Raw genomic sequence first — 24102 nt, 5'->3', positions numbered from 1 at the left:
CTAGGAAATGCAATCAACCTAGCTCTCCATCAACAGAGGATTAGATAATGGATGTGTGGCACATTCATACCATGGGTTTTGCCTGAGGTGTGAAGAAAATGGCATTACTAGAGGTAAGTGTACTAACTAGGAAAGATAACTAACAAGACAATCCAGGTCCTGAACGAAATGCCACATCTGTTACATGAGGCTTCTAAATCTCTTGAAACTGAAAACTAGAAATGGGACTTGGTTTATGGATGGAAAAAAGAACAGTAGTTGATTGGTAAAATGTAGGTAAACTAGGACCCTATTATTTGGTAACTATAAAAAAATGAAACACCATACAGGGATTGAAGTGGAAATCCTACTACTAATGAGTTTACAAACAAAAACACAGTTCTAAAAGTGGGATACCTCCTCAGGAGTTTGTGGGCAGGGAAGTCCTGGAGATTCCTAAGACAACAGAAGCCCAGGACATTCTGACTAGTTCCCCAGAAGAACTAGTAGATTAGGCATTAGTTTTGATTACACCTCAGCTCTTAGACATTTGCTATAGAGAATTCACGCTGGAGGAGATTTGGAAGCTTTTCTTCCTGTTGCTGAGGAAGAAAAGGCATCAACAACAGTCGGACCCAGCTGTGTTCTCTATGATCATAAACCAACCTGCCAAGGTGGTCCCTCTGCTGCACAGTGGCACAAACATGATGTGAGCAGTCACTAGCTCTGTGATTCCCACGCCATAAGATAGACTCCATCCCTAGCAGTGTAAATCTTATAAAACAAATAAACCAGCCCACGTCTGTAGAAATCTTAGACTCTCAAGAAAATCTGCTATTGCTGCTTAGCTAAATGGACATAGTTAATGCCCTTCTAAATATCTATATTTATACCGCGAACAAAACTACTTCTTTCTTTTGTGTGAATGGAGGTGACTACACATATTTAAGGATGTACACTATGCTGAAAAAATAGTATGGGTGAATACTCATTCCTGTAATTAAGTCATTTATATCACCCCATTAAGGCTTAAGTAACATTGTGGAAGGAGAATTAGAAAAAATACAGCAACATACTGTATGGAGAAGGCTTGTGAAGTGCTGTCTTATAAGCAGGGTATTTACATGGCCATAGTGAACTCATAGCACCCACAGCTCCTGTCTCTGGACCCTCACTAGTTGGGCATGTCCATCAATTAGCTATCCATGGGGAGCAGCTCGCAGGGACAGTGCACATCCTGCTACACTACTGGCAAATAATAAACTATGGGAGATGGGGAGGTAAATATTCCATCTGTATACCTGCTGGTGAGATCATTATGTTCTTCAGTATAGTACCAAACCCTTGGTTCCAGAGATGGTCCAAGTTAAACTCTGTGAGATGCAATCAACCTTTTGAATGTGTCAAACAGATTCATAGAAAAGAAGCAAAGTTGGCAGAAGTAGGAGTGAGAGGAGAGGAGACATTTTTTCTTTTACTTTTTTAAGGCGGAGTGACTAGAATGCATTGTATGTATGCATGAAATTGGTAAAATAATTTATTAATACAAATTGTACGTGGATTTATCATCAAGTATTTAATGTTGGTAAAAATCCCTTCACTGTAAAGCTGAGCTGCTATGTGATCTGGAGCCAGATCTTTGTGTACCTCAATCTGTCACTTATAGAGCATTGGGTGCAGAAAGTCAATACAGAGAAAACATGGCTTAGGGTATGTAGTGCTTTGCATACAATGTGTTCCCTGAAAAATGGTCATGTGTTGAAGGCCCAGTCCTGCAGCAGTATTCAAAAGTGACTGTCCTGAGGGCTGTGAGTCTATGAATGAAGCAATACACCAATGCTCTCTTCATGGAGTGAGTACTGAGAATGGAAAGGGAATCTCATAGGAGTGTACAGTTGGAGAAGGACAGTCAGTGAGCATGTCCAAGTGAGAATGTAGTGCATGGACTTCCTCTCCTGCTCTTCTCAGCTCCATTTCCTCCTTTTCTTCCCAGTCCCTCTTTCTCTCTCTCCATCTCTTTCCCCCTCATTTTCTTTTAAGATACCACATGAACAGCCTTCTCTCTAACATGGGAGCTCCCACTTCCATGATATCCTGTTTTATATCAGGCTCAAAGAGATGAAGGCAACTGACCATGGAAAGAAACCTGGTTCTAAGACCTTGAATCAAAGGAAACCTTTCTTCTTCTAAAGTTTTTTTTCTCACATAATTGTCACAATTGTGAAGAGCTGGCTAACACAGTATCATAGTTCAAATTTGGTCCTACCACCTTTTATTGATCTAGAAAACCACTTGAACGATCTGACTATTGTGGCACCAAGAAATAATGACAATATACCTCTCCTTAATCATTGTCTTTCTTCAACTCTTAGGGTCTCTTGTCTTAAACTAATTTTACCTGGTTTCAGAAAGGCCTCCCATATCAGATTCATGTGCCTTTTGTCTCTGATTTGTAGCTTAATCCCCGAGCCCATGTGTCCAACGTAGATCTCAGAGAAGAGTTGGGATTCCCCGGGGCTTCGGTAGCACAGCTCTAGTTCCTAGAGGGGGGGGAGGGAGAGGGAGAGGGAAGAGGAGGGAGTGAGTGAGAGAGAGGGGGGAGAGGAACGAACAGAGGGAAGGAGAGAGGGAGAAAGAGAGGGAAGGAGGAATGGAGAAGGAGAGGTAGAGAGATAAGAAAAAGACTGTGGGAAAAGCCTAAACTGATGTAAATGAACACTTTCTACAACCTCATAATCTCTTGATCTTGCACACAACATTAGACATTGACTATCTTTTGCACTGCTGTGACACAGCCTTTGAACATGCATCTTTACTTGGAAGGCTGAGGACCCAGCTGGCACCCAGCATGCTGTTTCTTTTCTCATTATTCTAACAAAACCTGACAGGATGCATCTTAAGGAAAGGTTTATTTTGTTTAATTTCATGGTGGGGAATGCATTGAAGCTGGGGCTCCATTCTTAGCAGAAAAATTTGTGGCATGGCCTGTTATATCCCAGAGGATCAGGAATGAGCAGTCTGAGGTGGGAGCAGGGCATGGATGTAAGACTCAAGGCTTGCCACATATGGCTTGCTTATGACAATCAGGCCTCACAGATTTGATTCCATGAATTCTCCAAATACTACCACTGTCTGGAGACCAAGATTTACTGTTTAAACATTTACACTTGTAGGAAAAAATTCAGTTTCAAACCATGATAGCCATGGATGAGTGAGAGCTCATCCTGAAAGCCCTGTTCACAAATCCTCAGCCTGGGCTGCTTCCCTCCATGTTTAGCCGGAAACTTCTCTGTGCAATATTGATTCAAATTCCTTAAGTCCCCAGGACTAATGTGCATTCTTGTTGGGTTCTTCCAATTAATTTACACATAACTTTGATGTATTCTTGCTCATCCCAAATCTTAATTGTTTTCTCCTTAATCTTAGTTTTCTACAAATCTGTGTAATCAGCCCCACAGGTTTCCCAAGCCTTGCATCAGAAATACCTGGATGCTCACCTTTGGGATAATTTCCACCTTTTTGGAGCCAGACACGATATAGCGGGAACCAACATAAAGAGCATCTAATGGGGGTGGCTTGTTTATGCGCACAAACTGAAACTTCATTTCTTCATCATCAATGGCCTAGGGAACATTACAGACAGTGATTTATCTAGATTTCTGGGCTACAACATCTGATCTGAAAAAAGTGAGGTGGTTGATCAGGACATTTTGTGGGATAGGGTGATGACACATCATGAGCTCCCATCTACCTTGTGTTCTGACACACTGATATTTGGATTGTTGACCCCATGATCATTTTGTGAACAGAGTAACTGCCACAGAAGAAGGGAGTTGCTGCAGATTGAGCACAGAGCTTTTTCATCCTTCTTGTGGGTGGTAAGACACTACAGAGGCTGTTCGGGTATTAGTAAATTGGCATAAAAGAGAGTGTGTGGGTAGGGGGACAAGAAGGCAGAATTGTATAAACACACCAGGTTCCCCTTATAGAAATGTATCCCAACTCTAAGTTCAGAATATCTCCAAGGATTTCACTAGCTATAACTCAAAATTTCTGTTTGTCCACTATGGCCCCACATTTGTGGTCCTCAGTGTCACCTTCCGAATAGTGCAGTCATCGGGAATCAGGTAAAGGTGAAAGGTGACGTCCTGGAGATGGAGGTGATAGTAAATCAGTGTGATGGAAGTGATGGGGATGAATTGTCCCACAGCAGGAATCAATCTCAGTAGAACTCCCATTGGGGAGAAGCTTGGGTTTTCCAGTACTGCATAATGCTCTTCCACTCTTGCTGGGGTTTCTAGGACCATCCCATGTTCTTGAAAGTGAGCAACATGGAACAAGGAGCTGTCTACCATTCCCACTGTGAAAGAAGAGATTCAAGAGATGTAGATTTAGTATTTCCATCTATCCATGCTGGGCTGGGAAACTAGTACCCAATGATTTAGAATGATTATGAATTTTTGTGGTTTGAATTAGAATGGTCTGTTCTATTTGTTGGAACTGCTTGGGAAGGATTAGGAAGTATTCCCTTGTTGAAGGAGCTGTGTCACTGGTGGGCTTTGAGGTTTGTAAAGTCTATACCACCATCAGTTTTCTTTCTTTCCCATCAGAATGTAAGCTCTCAGCTACTGCTGTAAGCTCCAGTGCCATGCCTGCCTGCTTGCTGCCATGCTCCTTCCCATGAAGATCTTTGTATCATCTTATGAAACTGTAAGCCCCAATAACAAGTTTCTTCTGTAACCTGCCTTGATTATGATTTCTGTGTAGTTTATATTTATTTTACTAATTAACTTTCAGTGATAATACTGCGGAACTATCAACTGTTTTCTCACTACAAATTCATGATGCCAAAGAGGGTAAATGTGCCTTGCTTCCAGGAGTGACTTATGCTGACTGCCTCTCATTGGGAGACAGCTATGACTTTGTCCCTAGATAGCTGTTACATGAATATTCACAGTGGAGTAGAGGTTAATGAAAGATGCTATAAAGAGACTATATCCAGAAACATGAAAACCTACAGGTTCACCAAGGTGCTGCCATCACCAACCTAATTGTTTTGGAATTTTGCAGTGTTCACTAATGTCCTTGTTGCCAGACAGAGTTTTGTTGCTATGAATGGGACCCAGGGTGCTAAAGACAATGTATAAGGATCCCTGGAATTTAATCTTAAATGTGAACTTAATGAAATCTAGTATTACCCTGGATCTAAGCCTGGAGGCATAATAGAAGGAGATTATCTTTATTGGGGTAATTGATTTAGGAAGATCTTCCCCCAGGTGGGGTAACATCATTCCACAGAAAAGGATCCAAGACTGAGTTAAATGGAGAATGTCACATGAGCACAAGCATTCACTGTTCTCTACTCCCTACCTATTGATGCAAGTTTATCAGGTGCCACACCTCCATGTTTTCAAACTTCCATGTCATGATAAACTGACTTTACATTTGAACTGTGAGGAAAAATAAATATATTCTCTCCTGAGTTTATTTGGTCAGGTATTGGTTATTGAGTCACAAGTAAAGTAACCTGGACAGAGAGTTGATACCAAGAGTTGAGATGTTGTTATTAAAAGCCAGATCAAGTGGTTCTTAGTCCATTGGAACTGTTGGTGGATAGAATATTAAAGAATTTGATACTTAGGACTGGAAATATTCTACTCTCCTGAAAGCAGAGCTTATGGTGCCATTCTGGTGAATGCTGGAAAGACAAGAATGCCAAGAGAGGCAGTGGAGGCCTGCTCATGAGGTTCCTGAGAGTAGAAAGGTTTTGATTTGGTAAATTTAAATGGAAAGAAACTAACTATTCATGCAACAATTTGGTCAAGAATATAGGTTTATTTTGCTAATACCCTGAATGAATAAAGATGAATTTAAATATGGGGGACTAATTTGTCAGGAGAAGTTTCTTGGCAAAAAAAAAAAAAAAAAAAAAAAAAAAAAAAAAAAAAAAAAAAAAAAAAAAAAAAACATTCTGAATGATGCTTCAGAATCACCTGTAATTGTTAAAGAGATCATCTGCACAGAAGGGAAAGCTGCACTATACTGTACTGTACTGTACTGTGGCAATAGGAAAGGTGTCTTGAGGGTAAAATCTCACTCTATACTCTTCATCTTGTGAGGAGCCAAATTCATTTAAAGGTAGAAAGCTTTAACTGATGGTTTTCTCTGATACAAAATACTCAAGTGAGCTTTTCCCTATGGTCAGCACATCATACAGCTATTTGTGTGGACACATCTTAAAGCAGTCACTAGAACTTGACAGTATCATCTCTGTAGGTTTTTTTATGTTTGAAAGATGCTCTATTGGGGGGGGGGGGGTCATTGAGTCAGGATGCACAGCTTCAGAGAGAAGCTGAGGCCAGGCAGTGTGCCTGAGTCAAAGATCCTGTGAGGAGGTCCTGGGAGGTTATTCTATGAATGTTTAAAAGTGAAGGCTAAGGGGAAATGTAAATCCTAGGATGTTCAAGAAACTAGAACATTTTTTTTTCTGCTAAATAAAGTTTTAGGCAAGGAGTAGAGACATGGTCTAATGAGAGGCTATGTGTGCTTCATTTGTACAACTGGAGAGGTGGAGTTATCTCAGTCTTTGGAGTCCAATGAATGATACCCTGAGCTCCATGGCTGGACACAAAGCTGGAGAATTTCTTGTGATGGTGTTTGTCTTGCTGTGGTGTGAGCATTCCTTGCTATGCTGTGATTCTTCCATGTTGGAACGTCAGTGTTTATTCTGTGCCATTGTATGTTGGAAACATATAACTTGTTTTTTATTGCATAGGAGGACAGCCACTTCAAAATTTGTCCTTCCAGTCCTTGGACCCTCTAATAAATGATTTTCATGGGATTTTCTGCCTGGTGTGACTCTCTGGTTGGAAGAAGACAAGAAGACAAGAAACAATGAAGAGAAGAAAATAAGGGAAAAGAAAAAAGCAGGGCTGAAGGCCCTGAGCTCCTCAGCTCTGCTGGGGAAACCCTCCCTTGGCAGCTGCAATGTCTCTGCTGGGGATGCTTCCTCTCAGAGGTATCTGGTTCCTGAGTTCCCATGTCTCAGGATGAATTTCCCTTGGGACACTGTCCCACTTCAGAGCTCTGTGACTCCTGGGCTCCCATTTCTCAGGATACTCTTCCATTGAGATACCTTCTCCCCTCAGAATTGTATGGTTCCTGGGCTTTCAAGTCCTAGGATACACTGTCATCTTAGCAGAAGCCATAGTACACTTTTAGGGACATAGTTTGTAAAGGGTTTTTGATATTCACCTACTAATATTGGTACTGAGGACATCACTTTCTAATTAGGGACACCTTCTGGTAAGACAGAAATAAAGTCATAAGGCTGGGAGACATGTGCTTCAAAGAAGATACATCAGACAAGAAGGGATGACAAAACATATCATTGTCCACCTCTGTAAACTGCTCTGCCCCATTAAGGAAACCTTGAAACAATTCTTTATCACCCACCATCCTGCAGTTTTTATATGGCCTGTTAATCTCACCTATTATAACACCCTCTTCCTTAAGCTTTCATTGGTTACCTTGGAGACACACAAAATGAGGGAGGTACACTGCAGTCACAGCTCCTTGCTCAGCTTTGATGTCAAATAGAGGTCCAGCCACCATGTGACTGTGTTGCAAGGAAGTCTTGTCCAGGTATTGGCTCCAAGCACAGAATTTAATCTCAATTGTCACTGCTCTTGTCACCACAAAGTGGAGTCCTGTGCTGGGACAGTGGTAGGAACCAGCCACAGGCAATTGAACTCTGGAAGTTGGAGAAGCAGACACCAGTTCAAACCAGTACTATTCATTTGTTGTGTGCAGAACTCAGGACAGAGCCAACTTCGGGCAGCTAGCTCTGAGTTTTATTCCTCTGCTGTCTATGGGGATCCCTGATTAGTCATTTAATCTCCCAATCTGTTTCCTCATCTATACATAGGTATTATCTTAGAGCTCTGTGAGTACTGAGTGACCTAATACAAATCTCCATGTAACACATGTAGGGAGCAGTCAGCTCTTCCTGTGATGATGATGATGGTGGTGATGATGATTGTTGATAAAGATGATTGACGATGGTGATGACGGTGATGATGATGTAGATGGTGACATAGGTGTGGTGTGGTGTATGTGTGTGTGCGTGTGTGTGTGTGCGCGCGCATGCACACATATCCACTTATATGTGACTGTTATTTTTTTTGGATAAACCTAAGATCTTGTCCACAATAGATAAGGGCCCAAACAGGTATATCTTCAGTTTTTAGTGTTTATATTCTTAAAGTAAATATTTTCTGATAATGAGAGTCTATCTAATGATAGTAGTGGTAAATCATTGTCCGAAAAACAACACTGTACCAAGATCTTCAGTTAGTTTCTCAACGCTTTCTGATTGGCAACTGTTGGGTAGAAGAGTGCCAGTTTCTGTGGGAGGAAATGAAAAGTGACAGTTTCTCCAGCAGAGACAGTGACTGTGACAGCCTTGGAGGAGAGTATCACTTTGTGGAAGACACCATGGCTGTATATTTAGTCAGTCATTATTCATGTGACTACAATTCTTGGAGGACAGGGCTGCCATACACATCATCATGTTCTCAGCTTCAGGGGGTTCTTGGCACACAATAGTTGTTAGTGAAGCACGTTTGAAAAGAGTGCGGAAATTTAAGGTGAATCTAAGGACAGGAGAGCTGGAATTTAATGAGGGGAGGAATGCTATGTCTTGGCCATATAATACTGTGACAAATGTACTGTCATAATACTGTGACAGTGTTGACAAAGAAAAATGAGGTCAGTTGAAACAAATTGGAAGTAGTTGATGGATATAGGTAACTATACAGGGAAGTTTTGTGCTCTCCTTTTATAAGTTTTTTAAAAGGTTTTTGAAGAAAACCCCTATTTGTATAATAGCCCCAAATTCCTATTGCAACCCTGGTCTTGCCTTCTGTATTGGCAAAGGGAGGAGAAGTTACAATAGAGATGGGAGGTCTGTGGTTATCTGTGGGGATCCCTTATGGAAAGTAGACTGTGAAAAGCAAGCCTCTGACAAACAAAGCTCACTTACTGGTACATGTTCCTCTCTGTGTCAACCACTTCAGCAACCACAGGTCCTGTTGGGCCCCAGAAGTCATCCTTAGTCCCCAGAGGTTCCATGGGTTTATCTCCTGAAGAGACAGGACAGCATGGATGAAAGGACTTTAATGGTACAAGTTATGAGTACCACTCCTGTAGAAGAGGCCAGGCAGTGGTCACTCTGTGTTGTCCAACTTCGTCTACCCTGATTTCCTGAGTAATGTATAATGGCTGAACCTTTTTCTATATTGACCAGCTTAGGCCTTATTAGGAAGTGCATATTCAGTCTGTATCACTGGTCCTCTAGCTACCTGCATATATATGTGTGTGTGTGCGTGTGTGTGTATACGCATGCATGTGTGTGCATGTGCATGTGCGTGTGTGTGTGTGTGTGTGTGTGTGTGTAATCTTGTTTTATTTTCATTTATTTTTATTTGCTTTTTGAGCAGGCATTCTACCATAATACCTGCTTCCAAGGCAGGCTTTGAGTTTTCTTTCATCCTAGCATGTTTCAAGTGCCTATGCTGAGAAAAGAACATACCAAAGATGAATGAGCAGGGATAGAGAGGTGAGTCCTAGGTCACAGCAGATCAGAATCAGAGAGAGAGAGCCCTGGTACAGAGCTTGATACAAGCTACAGACTTAAGAGAGTGGCAGCAGTAGCCTCCAAGGCTGAGAGAGAAAGAAGTAATCTCCTTTTGGTTCTAAGTGTGGAAGGTCTTGCAAGGGGTAGGGATCTTGACTATGGTGAGCTTGTACTGTTCCATGTCAGAGACAGGGGGATAAAAATGACCACTTCTATGACATTTACTACAGATAATGCTTTCTGTATGTGACAGGGAATGTGCACCCATAAAACCTCACCAATATCACTGCCTCAACAAGATTTCCCCAATGACAACACTAGTTGACATACTAATGTGGATGATGGATACCTCCTAATGCTCCATGCCAAAATAAAGCGCTATAGGCACTTAAAAGCTGGTAGGAGACAGGTAACATCAGTCTTCCCCAAGCAAGAGTTATCCCATTGATTATTCAATTCTAACTGGCCACCCTGGAACATGTATACATGATCAACAATAAATGGATACATCATGTTGTATTTATATATACATATGTGTGTATATATATATATATATATATATATATATATATATGTATTTAACAAAAATAATATTAAAGAAGAGGGTCAGGAATTTGAGAATTTGTGTGTGGAACATAGGAGTTGGAGTGAATAGATCGGGGGCAGAAATGATGTAAATATAGAAATTAAAAAATTCAAACAAGAAAGAGTGATAATGTGTTCTCCATACAGATGCTCTTGCATCCAATACTTACAGGCTCTTGGTCTTATTCCTTCACATACCTGACTGTTGCCTCTGCTTCTTGAATGAAGTTGAGCTATTACCCTTTTCTTCTTTATCCATGTTCCTATTAGGGACCATCACATGTGGCTTCCTACACATAGACATATTTCTTTCCCTCAGATGTCAGGAAAAGCAGAAACCAGGGTTGTGTGCACAATATTCTGACACAAAATTCAACTCATCTGGATTTTAACTCTGTCCCATGCTTCTTCTTTGAGCCACAACTGTATGAAGTCCCCCATCCTCCTGTGCATCCATGGTGTCAGAACCAGGATAATCTCTACCCCTCCTTTGGTTTGTATAAATGGGTTCCCCAGTGTTCACACATTAGAAAGTTAATTCACAATGCAGTTCCACAGTGCTCATAGAATGTAGTAGTGCCAAACACAATGAGATCATGAAGGCTCTGCCTTCATGAAGGTGTCAATAGCATCATCGCAGAAGTAGATTCCAGTGCCCTGACACAAATTGACACAAAAGAATTGACACAAAAGCCAACTTAACTTCTTGCTTTCAAAGTTCCCTGTTATGAAATATATGGAAGATCAAGAAAGGCTTCTCTAGATGCAGAGTCCATGCCCTTGCCCTTCCTTATATCCAGAACTGTAAGACATAATCTCTGTCCTTTATATCCAGTGCCCAGTGTCAAACGGTGTGTTTTAGCCAGAAAACAAACTAATAATCACTCACTCTGAAAGCTAATCACCTAAACAATACCTTCTAAACCTCCCCTCCTTTCTGTTCTCTACTCTACACCTGCATCCTAGTCCTGGGATGGAGTGAACAGTGTCTTGAGCTGCTGTCCGCATCCTCTGACAGGTGTCCTTGCTTCTGATGTGGTCCCTTCCAGCACATTTTCTACATAGTAGCTGACCATAAAGAAGAGAAGCCACTTTTTGACTGAGGCCATAGAATGTCTCTCATTGCCTCTGGGCAGAAGTAGAAATTTCTTGGCATAGTCCACTATTCTTGCTGTGGCCCCTGTCCCCTCCAAGGCCTTGTATACCACCCTTTCCTGCTTACTGACCTCTAGACCAGTGACTCTCAAATTACCATGTTCAAATGTCACCTGGATAGCCTGCTAAATCAGAAACCACACTGAAGAAAGCTGCCATACACAAGATTCTGAGTCTGTAGAGATGGAGTGGGGCCTAATAACCTACATTTCTGTGAATCTATCAGGTAATAATGAAGTAGAAATTATGGTCTCTGCACATGGTTTCCACTCCTTCCAAGGAACTTCTCTCTCTGCTTCCTTAGAACATCTCTACCTGGTGATTTCTTCTACCTGAATCTTCCCATATTTCCCATCTTGGAGAGGTCATCACAGCTCACCTCAGTTTTGAATGAGGTCAGACAGAGCTCCACTGCACTCCTGGGCTTCCCAGGTACAATTATGTGAACAGTGGGGGAGCAAGTGTTTTCTTTTTGCTGGACTGAGGTAATAAATGTTGGGCTATGTTTGCCTTGTTTACTGATATGCCCTCAGATGCCCAAATAGTGTATGATGCACAGTGTTTCTTTAGGCCCCTCCATTCAATGAATGGATGATCCTCCTATGTCTAGAGGCCCCTCCATTTCACGAGGCACAGAAGCTATGAACTTGAGAACAAATGGAATTCACAGTCATGAACTGAAATGTGCCAAAAATCAGGCTTTAGCACAGTCCCTGGGGATGGAAATGAACTTTTCCTTCCCTGAGGTTTCATATTCCATAGTTTTGTGTGTGTGTGTGTGTGTGTTGGAGTATGCACATTCTCTTTTGGGTATGTGTCTGTCTGAGCATTAGAGTTAAACAGTTATACAGAGTGTGGTTTGTTCTCCAACTGTTTCTCTGTTTTTCTTCACTGTGGTTTCTGCTTCCATTGCTCCACTGGTCTGGCTTTACTCATGGCTACTGTCATACACTTGCTGTTCCCAGAGGACTATCCACTAACTCAATCTTTCATATTCTTTTCTGATGGAATACCTTAAATATGGATGTTATATGATTCTATTTTTTTCTTAAATCATACTACCTTCCTACATACACGACCCTTCCTTACTCCAATTGCAGTGGTTTCCTGGTTTCTTCCAGGCTGTTTGTGTCTTTCCCACCACAGGACACTTTCCCTACCACTCATCTTTAAACCAGACACATAGAGCAAGGATTGCCCATGGAGAATTATTTCTTCCCCACTCCTCTTACCATGTGCTGGAGATGAGCAGCTTTGGATTCTTTGCCTCCAGAGCCCTGAGCTCTGTAATAACCTGGTCACTAAGTGAGTCCTGGTCCAGCCTGCAAGCAGAAGAGGGGGCTGTTTCTTCTATAGTCTTCTACAGGACCTTGAGAAGTCAGAGTTCAGGATTTTGGACTCTGTTGTCTGAGGATGAAGCCAGTGAGGAGGCTCATTCAGTCTTATACTTGATCAAAAATCAGGACAAAGGGGAGATAGAGATAGAAAGCAGCAGCAGGCTGATAGAACCATGGAAGGAGATGTGCCCATGAGGCAGTCTCAGTGAAAAAGTCAGTGTTCAGTGACATCTGAATACAAGGAGAGGGCCTTTGGAACATTTCAGAGCTGAAATAAGTGGCTAGACATTTATACCTCCTCTCCACAGGCCAGTCATTGGATATAGATTGTCCCAGGGAGGGGAACATGGCCATGGATAAGGGGACTCTTGTGGGCAAAGTGCACATCTGTAGCCATCAGCATTCATAAATGCTGATAGTCAGGTATGTCTCCAAAGGGATTCTGGAAAACTCTCAAGTGCCAGGATATAAGGTTTCATGAAAGTTCACCTTGAGGGAAAGAGCCTTGGTTCCATTCTCACCTCATACCTCAATCCCTTTAGTGCTGAGGAAGAAAACATTGTCCTTATACAAAAGCCAATACCAAGGTCCTCTGATGCATTCTTATGACCCTCAAGTTCCAGGGCTGCTGACAGTGTTAGAGTAGTGCCTGCCTTATCTGCATTTCAGAGTCCTCAGTTCCTAAGCATGGATACATCACTCCCACTCTGCCTGCTGGGATGAACAGACAAGGCAGGAGGAGAAAGGTTCTTCCTCCTCTGAAATGCTGCGCAATGATACCATACTACTTCATGGGGAGAAGACATGACAGAGTCTTTGAGTTCAAGATTGTTATGTCTCCAGGATGGAAGGAGACAGCTAAGAATTCACATGTAATGAGTTGTCTGGAAAGCAGACCTGCAACAGAGGCCAGTCTTGTATATGCTCTTCAGTGTGTGAGGAACAATCGTAGCTGAAAACTTGCTGCTGAGCAAAGGTGCCACCCAGCTGGGCTTGTTTCAGTTACAAGAGGTGCAGAAATAAGAATATTCACTGCAAAACTGCTCCTAAGGTTTGAGAGTTGCAGCAGATGGCTAGATAGGGAAGCCCCCAGGGCACAGGCTTACCTGACTTTTCCTATTGGCTGGAAGAACCAGCAGGTTCAGGAGTTCAGAGCTTCCATTGTTTTCTGAGCTCAAGAAGGACACTGACCTGTAACCTCTGGAAAGTGTTCTTCTAGAAAACTGTGTACATCTGCTAGGGAGGTGGAGAAATCTGATAGGAAGGAGCTTAGAGACAGCATGAAGGGCTTTGTAGAGAAGGACACATGTCTCTAGGACTTTAGTTTGGAAGTTTTCTTAGTTTTCACGGAACTCTAGGCCAGGATGAATGGTACAGCTCCAGGTACAGCCATCTATCTCAGGCTTCTGTAGTCAACCCCTGTGACACTCTATGGTTCCAGGTCCTATCTGTTCCAGTCTTCCCCAACTCTGCCTTGGTCTGGGCTGCTGGCCTTACATTGTATAAACCAAGGCGTACTTTCCCTTCATGCCTCGGAGATCTTTTCTGGGAAAATTTGGTAAAATTCTGCTTCTCACAGAATTACACTTTCATAATATTATTGACTGAACTGCATTCAGCAGTTTGTTGATACAGAGTCACAAGCTGATGGGTGCTCCGTGTCTGTCTCTTTTCACGACTCAGAGGACAGAGCCATGTGTATTTGTTTTCCTAGGACCTGTACCAATGCTCAGCACACAAAGAACCTGATATGAATGTGTGCATACATGAATTAATGGATGAGAAATGATTGAGACCCTCACCTGGAGTAAAGCAAACATGGGAGTCCCTTACTATGTATAGCCAACCATGCTAATGCATGTGATTCTACCATGCCCAGCTACTTATTAGTATTATCTTTGTTTTTACAAATGTATACTGTATGCCATTTCATATGTACTATGTAATATACATGTCTGTGAGATGGGTATCACATTCCATTTAATCCATGAGAACACTGTGTTTTTGAGAAGACAGTGAGTTGCCCAAACACAGGATGTAAGTGGTACAGCTGTTCAGAAGCCAGGCTGACTATGAATCCCTTATTTATCCCTTTTATTTTCTATATTTTGTCATCTGGGAACTCACCTATGTCCCTTCCCTTCCTTATGTGCAGAAAGCTATTGCAGGGCTTGCTTACCGCAAGATGCTGAGGTTGCAGCCACGATTCCTGAGCCCCTCACACAGCAGCTTCACTCCGTAGTCACCCAGATCATTCAGCTGAAGGTCTGCCGCAGTCAGGCTGGAGTGGGCACTGAGTGCTAAAGCCAGGAGTGAGCCGTATGTAGATGTGAGGCCACAGTCAACAAGCCTGCATGGGAGATGCTCACCATTAGCTTCTCCTGGGCTCATTGCTTTTGAGAACTTATCTCGTTTCCCTCTGTGAACCTTGGCATGCTGAGCTGCCAGTGGTTAGTTCTCTGTGTGCCTTTTCTGTTCAGTTCCATGCTTTCCCCAGCTAAGTTGCAGAAGCAATAGATATAGGTCAGGACCAATGCCCTTTTGCCATTGGCCATGGCAGAGCTCTGTAGGCCTAGGAGAGCTTACTGCTATATTTCAAGTCATGTGACATGAAATTTGCCAGATGTATAATAGGGCATAATGTCATTCATTAAGTGAGATATTTATCAAGACAAAGTCTATAGGAATAGAGTAGAAGTCTGATGTGAGGGCAGAGGCAGGAGGAAGTGGGAGATGCCATTCCTTGGACTTGAAGCTTTCTTCCCTCAGGCCTCCCTTTGCCTCTGTATTCTTCACTTCTGCTTTACCCATGTCCGCAGGAAGTGTGCTCCACTGAAGCCCTCATGAGTCTAGTACTAACATTAGATAGTGGGACTTCTTGAAGAATGCAGTCTCTAACGATCCCCAAGAATAGAATCCCATTTGTTTATCTTAACAATTCTGGCATGTGTCATAGGTGTGGTAAAAGGAGTTCAGTGAATGCTTGATAAATACTAAGCCTCATTTTAGAGATATCTTTTGGCTTTAATCTCTTCCTATCTACCCCTGCTTCTGGGGGAAGCCAGGCTAGACTCACCACAAGGTCTTTAGTTGGAAGCCAGGTTGTGTCAGAATTGAACAGAGACATTGCACTGTAGAGTAACTCAGTGGATTTCCACTTAGGTCCAGTTCCTCCAGTGTTCTGATTAATTTAAGATTGGAGAAGAAAATCTTCCAGCTGGCATTGGTGGTTGGGGTCCATCTGTACCTGAGGGGAAAGAGAGGTAGCAGAGGGGTGTGACTTCTGTGTGTATGAATGGTCTGTTCACAGTTCCACATAGAAGATTGGTTTTCTGTCTCCTGAGCCCCAGGCACTGGTATGCCACTTCCAGAACTCCCTATCCTTGTACATGTTTTTGCTCCAAATTCTGGATTCTCTCCTCTGGGTCATTCTTCATCTACATTCTTTAGGATAGCATACTGTGTGCTCATTTTATCCATATGTTTCTGGCTCAGTCTAGGTGTTCTAAGGTCGTGAACAAATGGCTCGCATCTTTTTTTGTAATCTGTAATGCTCAGCTCATGATCTAACACAAAGTGGGACCTTGGAAATTCAGATGGGCTTCTCTTTGATGTGAGTGAACCTGCTTTTCTTTGGAACACATTTCTTGAATCTTATGAAAGAATGCTGGAAAGGATATAGGATTGGCAGTTAGGAATGACTCTGTGAAGGTATGATAAGCATGATCACAAACACTATACTACAGCTGTGTTGGTTCACATGGTCCTTGTATCCTTCCAAGGATAGAGGACCACAGGGAGAGGAGAGTGGAGGGAGAGCGATGGACACACACACACACACACACACACACACACACACACGAAGGGGGAGAGAAATAGAGACAGAGAGAGACACAAACACAGAGACACAGAGACACAAAGAAAGACACACCACACAGAAAGATAGAGATACTTATAAATTTATAACAGCAAAGAAATATTAGGGAAATCAAGTACTAAACTTCAGAATGACTTTTTAAAAAGGATTTATATATTTTCACTTCATGTGTATAATAGTATGCCTGCTTGTCTGTGTCCTATATGAATGTAGGAGCTGGCAGAAGCTAGAAGCAGGGCCTAGTATCCTCTGGGAATATAGTTAAGGTAGTGTGAGCCACCTAATGTGGGTGTTTAGAGTGGATCCTCATCTTCGGAGAGAGCAGCAAGTGTTCTTTCTTGCTGACCAATACACCTCATACTCAGAGCAGGGTATTTTTGATGCATGGTTAGTATTTACACCGAAAAATCTTGAAAATCCAGAATATCATTTTTTAAAAGCATGACGTGCTTTTAAAAAATGATATTCTAAAATGATATTCTATTTTAAAAAAATAGCCACACACAGAGAAATTGCTCACCCTGCCACCTTCAATACCTTCATTTCCTGAGCTGGTCCTACCCTTTCTCTTGACTTTGGCCAATTTTACATTTGAACTCTTTTTCTTGTGTGCAAAGGGCCTCTTTTTTTTTTTTTTTTTTTTACCTGCCTTGACTGGCTGACTTTTCCTCTTAACCTTACTTTCTTCCTAGCAGCTGAAGACTAGAATAAAATGGGGTCCAGATCTAAACAGAGAATTCTCAACAGAGGAATCTCTAATGGCTATGAAGAATTTAAAGAAATATTTACCATCCTTAGTCAACATGGAAATGCAAATCAAAAGGACTCTGAGATTCCATCTTACACCTGTCAAAAATTTAAGGAACAGCTTATGCTGGTGAGGATGTGGAGAAAGGGGAACATTACTCTATTGCTGGTGGGGGTGCAAATAGTACAACCATTTGAAAATCAATTTGGTAGCTTCTCAGAAAATTGGGGATAGATTTATCTCTAGACACAGCTATACCACTCTGGGACATATATCTGAAAGAAGCTCCACCATACCACAAGGACCCTTGTTTAACTGTGTTCATAACAGCTTTATTTGTAATAGCCAGAAATTGTAAACAATCTAGATGCCATTCAGTCAAGAACCAAATAAAGAAAATGCGATATATTTATATTATGGACTCAGCTAAAATGTGGTATATTTATATTATGGACTCAGCTATTCAAAACAATAGCATCCTGAAATTTGCAGGCAAATGGATGGAACTAGAAAAAAGATCATCCTGAGTGAATTAACAGAAACCCAGAAAGATAAACATGGTAGGTACTCACTTGTAAGTATATATAAGTCATAAAGTACAAGATAACTGTGCTACTACAATCCACAGTTCAAAAGAAGCTAAGTAGCAAAAAGGTCCCAAGGAGGAATGCTTGAATCTCACTGAGAAGGTGAAATAGATTAGACATCAAGAGGGATAGGGTCTGGGTAGGAAAGGTTGTGGGGATAGGAACAGGAGAGACAAGGTGAGGAAGGACATAGGGAGAGAGTACTGAGACAACTGGATTTGAGATGACATCTCTGGGTTGAGCCAGAAACCTAGGACAATGGAAACTCCAAAGAATCTAGGAAGGGGACCCTAGCGAAGACTTCTAACAGTGGAGGATATGGCACCTGAACCAGCCATCTCCTGTAACCAGGAAAGACTTCAATGGAGAGACACATTGAGACACAAACACAGCCAAAAGCCTTAGACCCACAATTCTTCCCAGGTACAAGGCAGGCAGGGGTAAAAGATGGAGTAGATTTTGAGGGAAAGCCAATTAATGAGTGTCCCAATTTGAGACCAATTTGCGAGGAGATGATTGAGGGAAATCTATGATCTAGGTGTAAAGTAAAGGGATCCCACCCCTGATAGTGTTAATGATATTCTTCTATATTTGAAGACAGGAGCCTAGCATAACAGTTCTATGAAAGACTTCACTCAGCAACTGATGAAAATTGATGCAGAGACATATACCCAAGCATTACATGGAGTTTGGGGAATCCTATGGAAAGGGGGCTGAAGGATACCACAAGAAACTAAAGCTACAATAACTACACCACCACCAACAATAACAACAACAACAACAACAAATACTACAGAATCAACTAACCTGGGCCCATAGGTCCTTATAGAGACTAAATTGCCAATAGAGAGAATGTATGTGACTGATCTAGACCCTCTGCACGTGCAGTTGAGTCTTCATGAGGGGCTCCTGAAGTGGGATCAGGGTTATCTTAAACTACATTGTCTGTTTTGGGTCCCTTTCCCCTAACTGGTCTGCCTTGATCAGCTTCAATAGAAGAAGATGCACTAGTCCTACTGCAACTTGGTATGCTGGAGCTGGTTAATAACGATCGGAGGCCTTCCCTTTTATGAGAAGTGGAGGAGGGGTAAATGGGAGAGATAAAGGTGAAATGGGGGGGGGGGATTGAGCGAAAGCTATGATCCAGATGTAAAGTAAATAACTAACTTAATTAATAGAAATAACAAAAATTATTTCAAATTCTTGAGCTTTTCCCAGCACCTAATTTCTGCTTCCTGCTTGTGATATAAGATATGAGCTCTGAGCTGCTGCTCCAGTCACCATGCTTTCCCTGTGCCATGATGCAACCTGATCTCTCTAGAACCATGAGCCCAAATCAACTCTTCTATAGGTGCATTGTTAATGGTGTTTTATCAGAGCAACAGAAAGTTATCTAATACATTAAGCAATCTCTCTACCAATAAGTTACATCCTTAGCACATGATATCTTGAGACAGAATCATACTATGTAGCCCAGGCTGGACATGGATTTCTGGCTTTCTTGCCTCTGCCTTCTGAGTTTTAGATGACACGTGTGCACAATCAAGCTCAGCTTCTCCAATTCTTAACACTGTCCTCTATGAGAAATAGAGTTCTGGTTCATACTATTTTTTTTTTGTTTTGATAATTCATATACACTCACTTTTCTACAAGAATATATTAGCCCATCCTAATCGTATAAAAGAGTCATTGAGACACCTTACTGCATTCTCTTCACTCCATCCTGTTCTTTGACAGTCTCTCCATTCCTTTCAAGTCATTTGGTTTTCATATGAGCTTTTGCTTTCTTGTCCAAATAGTATCAAAGTCCTCAAATTAAGGAATCTTTCCACTTTAGCCTCCTGAATGGCAAGAATTCAGGCCTATGTCAGCCAGTCTAGCTCAGATGATTAGGAGAAAATGTTTCAACACATGAAAACAGAAGACTTAAATAAAAATCTGTCCACTTAAATAAATACTACCTTCCCTGACATCTGGCATGTGTTTGATCATGGCAAGAGGCACTCTCTATGTAATTAGAATAGTTGGCTGTCTTAGTTCACAGTTTCTCTGGACCTTGGACAACAATTGTACTTCTCTCATGATTCATTGGTAGGGACTTCTATAAAATAAGTACTTAATGATATAAGTACTTAATATTTATGGGATGAATTATGTAGAGGGGAGGAGACACATAGTGATTCTAAGTAATCTGTACTGCATAGTAGTAGGAAATTCTGGAAGAAGTGTACTTTGCTGCTTTGATTGACAGAATGTTAGGGAGCCTTTCAGGTGAGTGTCAAGGCAAGGTTGCCATCATTAACACCTATACTTATTATCTGGGCAGTGGAACCATAGGGACTCTCATAAATACACATTCTTAGGTGATGAGAAAGATTTCAGGGCCCAGGTTACTTTCATGGGGATAGGGGATGGTGCCTGCAGGAATGAGCTGTTTCTCAGAGAGAAATCATGTTAATGGGGAGGATCAGTAACTGTGATGATTGGAGCACCTTGAAAGGTAAATATGATTTGAATCAGAGAACTTGGGTGTTCCTCACCAAGGCATAGGGAGTGACAAGTTCTTAGCCCCCTCCTGTGATCAAGCATACCAAATAAAATACAAAAAACTTGTCTGATTCAGGAATTAGAAGTTACTGATGACTGGTACCCCCACTTCTCTGGAACCAGCTAAGTGTGTTACTGGAGATCAGAACATGTGGGTTCATGGAATCCACAGGGAATCTGGGGAGAGGACTGTGTCTGAGTACTCACAGAACCATCCTTGGGGCTGTCAGCTTATATCCTTTCTGTCTTGCCACATTCAGCTGAAGACTCCTCAGATGACAACAGAACTGAATGCAGAAAGTGACCACCATGAGCTCCATGTCTGTCTGTATCACCAGGTGCTTCACATTTGTCTGGAACACTGTGTGTGCAATGTCATTTTGGTCAGGCACTATTGTTTCTTGAAGATCATGCATCACTTGTGTCAGGAGCTTCTTTTCCTGATTTTCATATAGACAGTGGAGCAAACCCAGAGAAGGCGGTTGATGGGGTTGGGATTTCTCTAGGATGTTCTGTAGTTTCAACATTGCCCTCCAAGGATGGCTGCAGGAAACAAACTTTCCCATTTCTTTCAATCCCTCTTCAGTCAAAAGACCAAATAGAAAGCGCACAGTGGGTGCCTCAAACAGGTTTTCTTTTCCATACTGTTCTACCAGTGTTTCCATAATTCTGTCATCTTCCATAGCACCATGTCTTTGCTCACTCTCTTGTAAGATGTAGGACATTGCTGCAAAGAACTCCTGGAGACACAAGTGGGCAAAACTGTAGCTCAGAAGAGAGCTGGGCTGTTTTTGAAGGACACCAATCTTCAGGAAAGTGGCAATGGCATCCTCTGCTAACCCTTGGTTACAGAGGTCACTTTCACTGAACAGGGTCCTTCTTTGGCAGATCCCCTTAGCAGCCAGTGAACAAAGGGCTCTGAGCTGGGTCCCCAGGTGCTGACCTGGGATTGTCAGGGAAAGGTATTTCAAGCAGAGGGCTGTGGTGGTCTGTGAAGTCAGTGAGAGATCTCTCCTCTGCTCCATCTGCCTTTTCAGGCAAATGCAAACCAGCCAGCACACCCAGGGAACCTCACACAAAGTCAGGAGCACTGGGTTAGATTCAACCAATCTAAAAGCAGTAATTGCATCTCTTTCCTTTGGAAAATATTTGTAGAAGTAGTCTTCCCGTTCAAACTCAGTGAAGCCTAGGACTTCCACCCAACATGGCTGCCCCAGGGAAGGAATGAGTTTCTGCAGAGCTGTGGTCCGAGCTGTGATCAGGAAAGAAGCCTCAGGAAAGATAGATTTCCCTAATAAACTGCCCAGCAGTGTGTGCACAGGCTGTGTTTGACTCCAATGCAGACACAGCTCAGGATTCTGCTCCTCCAAGACCCATGCTGGCTCATCTATGCCATCCAGGATGAATAGCAGCTTCTCAGGGTGAAACAGGATCTGCCTGATGGGAGCTGTGGGCACTTCCTGGCCTTGTGCTATGAGCTCAGCCAGACTCAGCTGCTTGCACTGGGCCAGCTCTCTGCAGCTGAAGAAGAAGACATGCTGGAAGCGATCCCTGTAGAGCTGACCTTCCTTCCAGGCTCTCCTCACCTGCCTGACCAGTGTTGACTTCCCAATCCCAGCAGCTCCCTCTATTATGACTAATTGAGGCATTCTCTGAGTACCTATATTTGGGCCAAATAAGTCTTGGATCTCAATCACATGTCCTCCTTCTTCTGGTACACATGGATGCCAGCTTTTCCTGACCAAGTTCTCGGAGCCTCCAGGGCAAAATTTTTGAAATAGTAGTAGGTTTGTGAAATTTTGCAACAAATTCTCACTTTTCAATGATGGTGTGTGGTAAACAATCTCTCCTTCCTGCTTCATATGTACTTCTGGAAAGGTTCCTAAATGAAAGAGAAAGTTTGAGCAGAAGTGTATACATTAGTATTGTGTATTCATTCCATCCTTCCTTTCTTCCTTCCTTCCTCCCTTTCTTCTTTCCTTCTCTCCTACCTTTCTTTCTGCCTACATTTTTTCTTTCCATCCCCTTTTTTATCCTTTATCATCTGGATGCACTTAGGCATCTGTCTACCCTGTACATCGTATAGGCTGTGGGCATTAGTATATTCTGAACAGTATAGAGTAGTAAATCTGTGTTTAGAGTAGAAGATTCTACTTCAAGTAGTTATGTGGGTAATAATAATTCTGTCTGACATTCATTCATGCCTTAGATATTTATCTAATTTTTTACCCAGTGCCAGTACTGCTCTTGAGGCTGAGAGTAAAGGTTAAGTTTACAGACATAACTTGGTCTTCATTCAGCCTATGAGATGATTCAGTAGTTCCACTGAGCTCATCTTTCCCATTTGTAATTTGGCTACTATGGTTTCTCCCTGTAGGTGGCCATGCAGTAGTGGGGAGATTACAGACAGTGGAGCAGAGGTCTACTCCTGACAGATCCTATTGGATTCACCATTGCAGTTCTGAAACATAATGCTGAAGTTCTGACATTGTGTGTCTGATGGGAAGAATCAGGCATTCTCTAGGAATGCCATAGAGTTCATGTTTCAGGACATAGTCTTGGCTCCCTGTTCTGAGGTCAGGCAATTTTGGGTGTATTTTGTACTGCATTCCAAACACCTTTGGCAACAGCAAGCTTTGTTTCTGGCTACTGTTTGAATATGTTTTGTCCCCTCTGAAACTCAGTTAGAAACTCAGTTGCCAACATAAGATTAGGGGATACTCAAGAATAAGAGATACAGGTCTATTGTGAGTGTTTGGAGTCATGGGGACAGGCCCCTTAATAATTAATTGCAAATACTTTTCTTCTGGGAATGGGCAAACTGTTGTGGGAAGGGAAACCCTTTCTTTCCTGAAGGCACCTCTTTGCATCTTTATGGCCTTTTTGAAGCTGAGTAGTCATAGTTTTTAGTCTTCGACACCCAGCCTCCAGAACTATAGTTAATATGCATGTTTGAAAAAATCACTGAGAATGTTGCTGTAGCTCTATAGTCCATCACTCAGAAGACACAGGCAGGAGAATCATGAGCAGCTCAGGCCCAGATTTTCCATATGTGGAGTTTGAAACCATCCTAGGCTATCAATCTATCAGTCTATCAGTCAATCAGTAATTCAATCAGCCAACCAGAAACAAAAATAGAAGCATTGCTTACCCTCTTAGAAGGGGAAAGAAATAATCACGGAGATATAGGAAAGGAGGGAACTAGATGGGAGAGAAATCGGGGAGGGGAAAGGGTGAACAAGATCAGGTATGGAGGTGGGAACAGGAGAGAAGTCCAGAGGGCCAGGAGAATGAATGGAAATTAGCAGCCTTTGGGGGGTGTGAGGTAGTGGGACTCTCTAGAAAGTACCAGAGACCAGGAAGGTGAGGGACTCACAGGACTCAATGGGGGTAGCCTTAGCCAAAATTCCCATTACTGGGGAGAGGAAATTCAAAAAAATCCACATCCAGTAGATAGACAGGGCCTCAAGTGGAGGAACTGGGTTACTAACACACAGTCAAAATTCTGACCCAGAATTGTTCCTGTGTAAAAGAACTGCAGGGACAAAAACAGAGTAGAGACTGAAGGAAAGGAAGTTCAATGGCCAGCCCAACTTGGGATCCATCTCATGGTGGGGTATGAAGGCCTGACATTATTACTGATGCTATGA

At 42.2% G+C, this 24102-nt stretch overlaps 1 protein-coding gene across 1 annotated transcript in view; it reads right to left on the bottom strand.

Annotated features, from left to right (window-relative positions):
* LOC117710281 (NACHT, LRR and PYD domains-containing protein 1a-like) overlaps positions 1 to 24102 on the bottom strand; it is a 38934-nt gene that overhangs the window by 3847 nt on the left and 10985 nt on the right. Inside the window, exons 2-11 of the mRNA XM_034505027.2 lie at positions 20660 to 22334; positions 15770 to 15940; positions 14873 to 15043; positions 12589 to 12678; positions 10400 to 10491; positions 9023 to 9122; positions 7509 to 7732; positions 4077 to 4339; positions 3477 to 3602; positions 2378 to 2519 (exon numbers count right to left, since the gene is read on the bottom strand). Coding sequence (XP_034360918.2) covers positions 2378 to 2519; positions 3477 to 3602; positions 4077 to 4339; positions 7509 to 7732; positions 9023 to 9122; positions 10400 to 10491; positions 12589 to 12678; positions 14873 to 15043; positions 15770 to 15940; positions 20660 to 22334 — 3054 coding nt within the window. The remainder of the gene's footprint in view (positions 1 to 2377; positions 2520 to 3476; positions 3603 to 4076; positions 4340 to 7508; positions 7733 to 9022; positions 9123 to 10399; positions 10492 to 12588; positions 12679 to 14872; positions 15044 to 15769; positions 15941 to 20659; positions 22335 to 24102) is intronic.

This window comes from Arvicanthis niloticus, chromosome 6, assembly GCF_011762505.2.
Source record: "Arvicanthis niloticus isolate mArvNil1 chromosome 6, mArvNil1.pat.X, whole genome shotgun sequence".
In the NCBI taxonomy this organism is placed as follows: Eukaryota; Metazoa; Chordata; class Mammalia; order Rodentia; family Muridae; genus Arvicanthis; species Arvicanthis niloticus.
The sequence above is the reverse complement of the archived record's forward strand: the minus strand, read 5'-3'. Positions and strand labels throughout refer to the sequence as shown.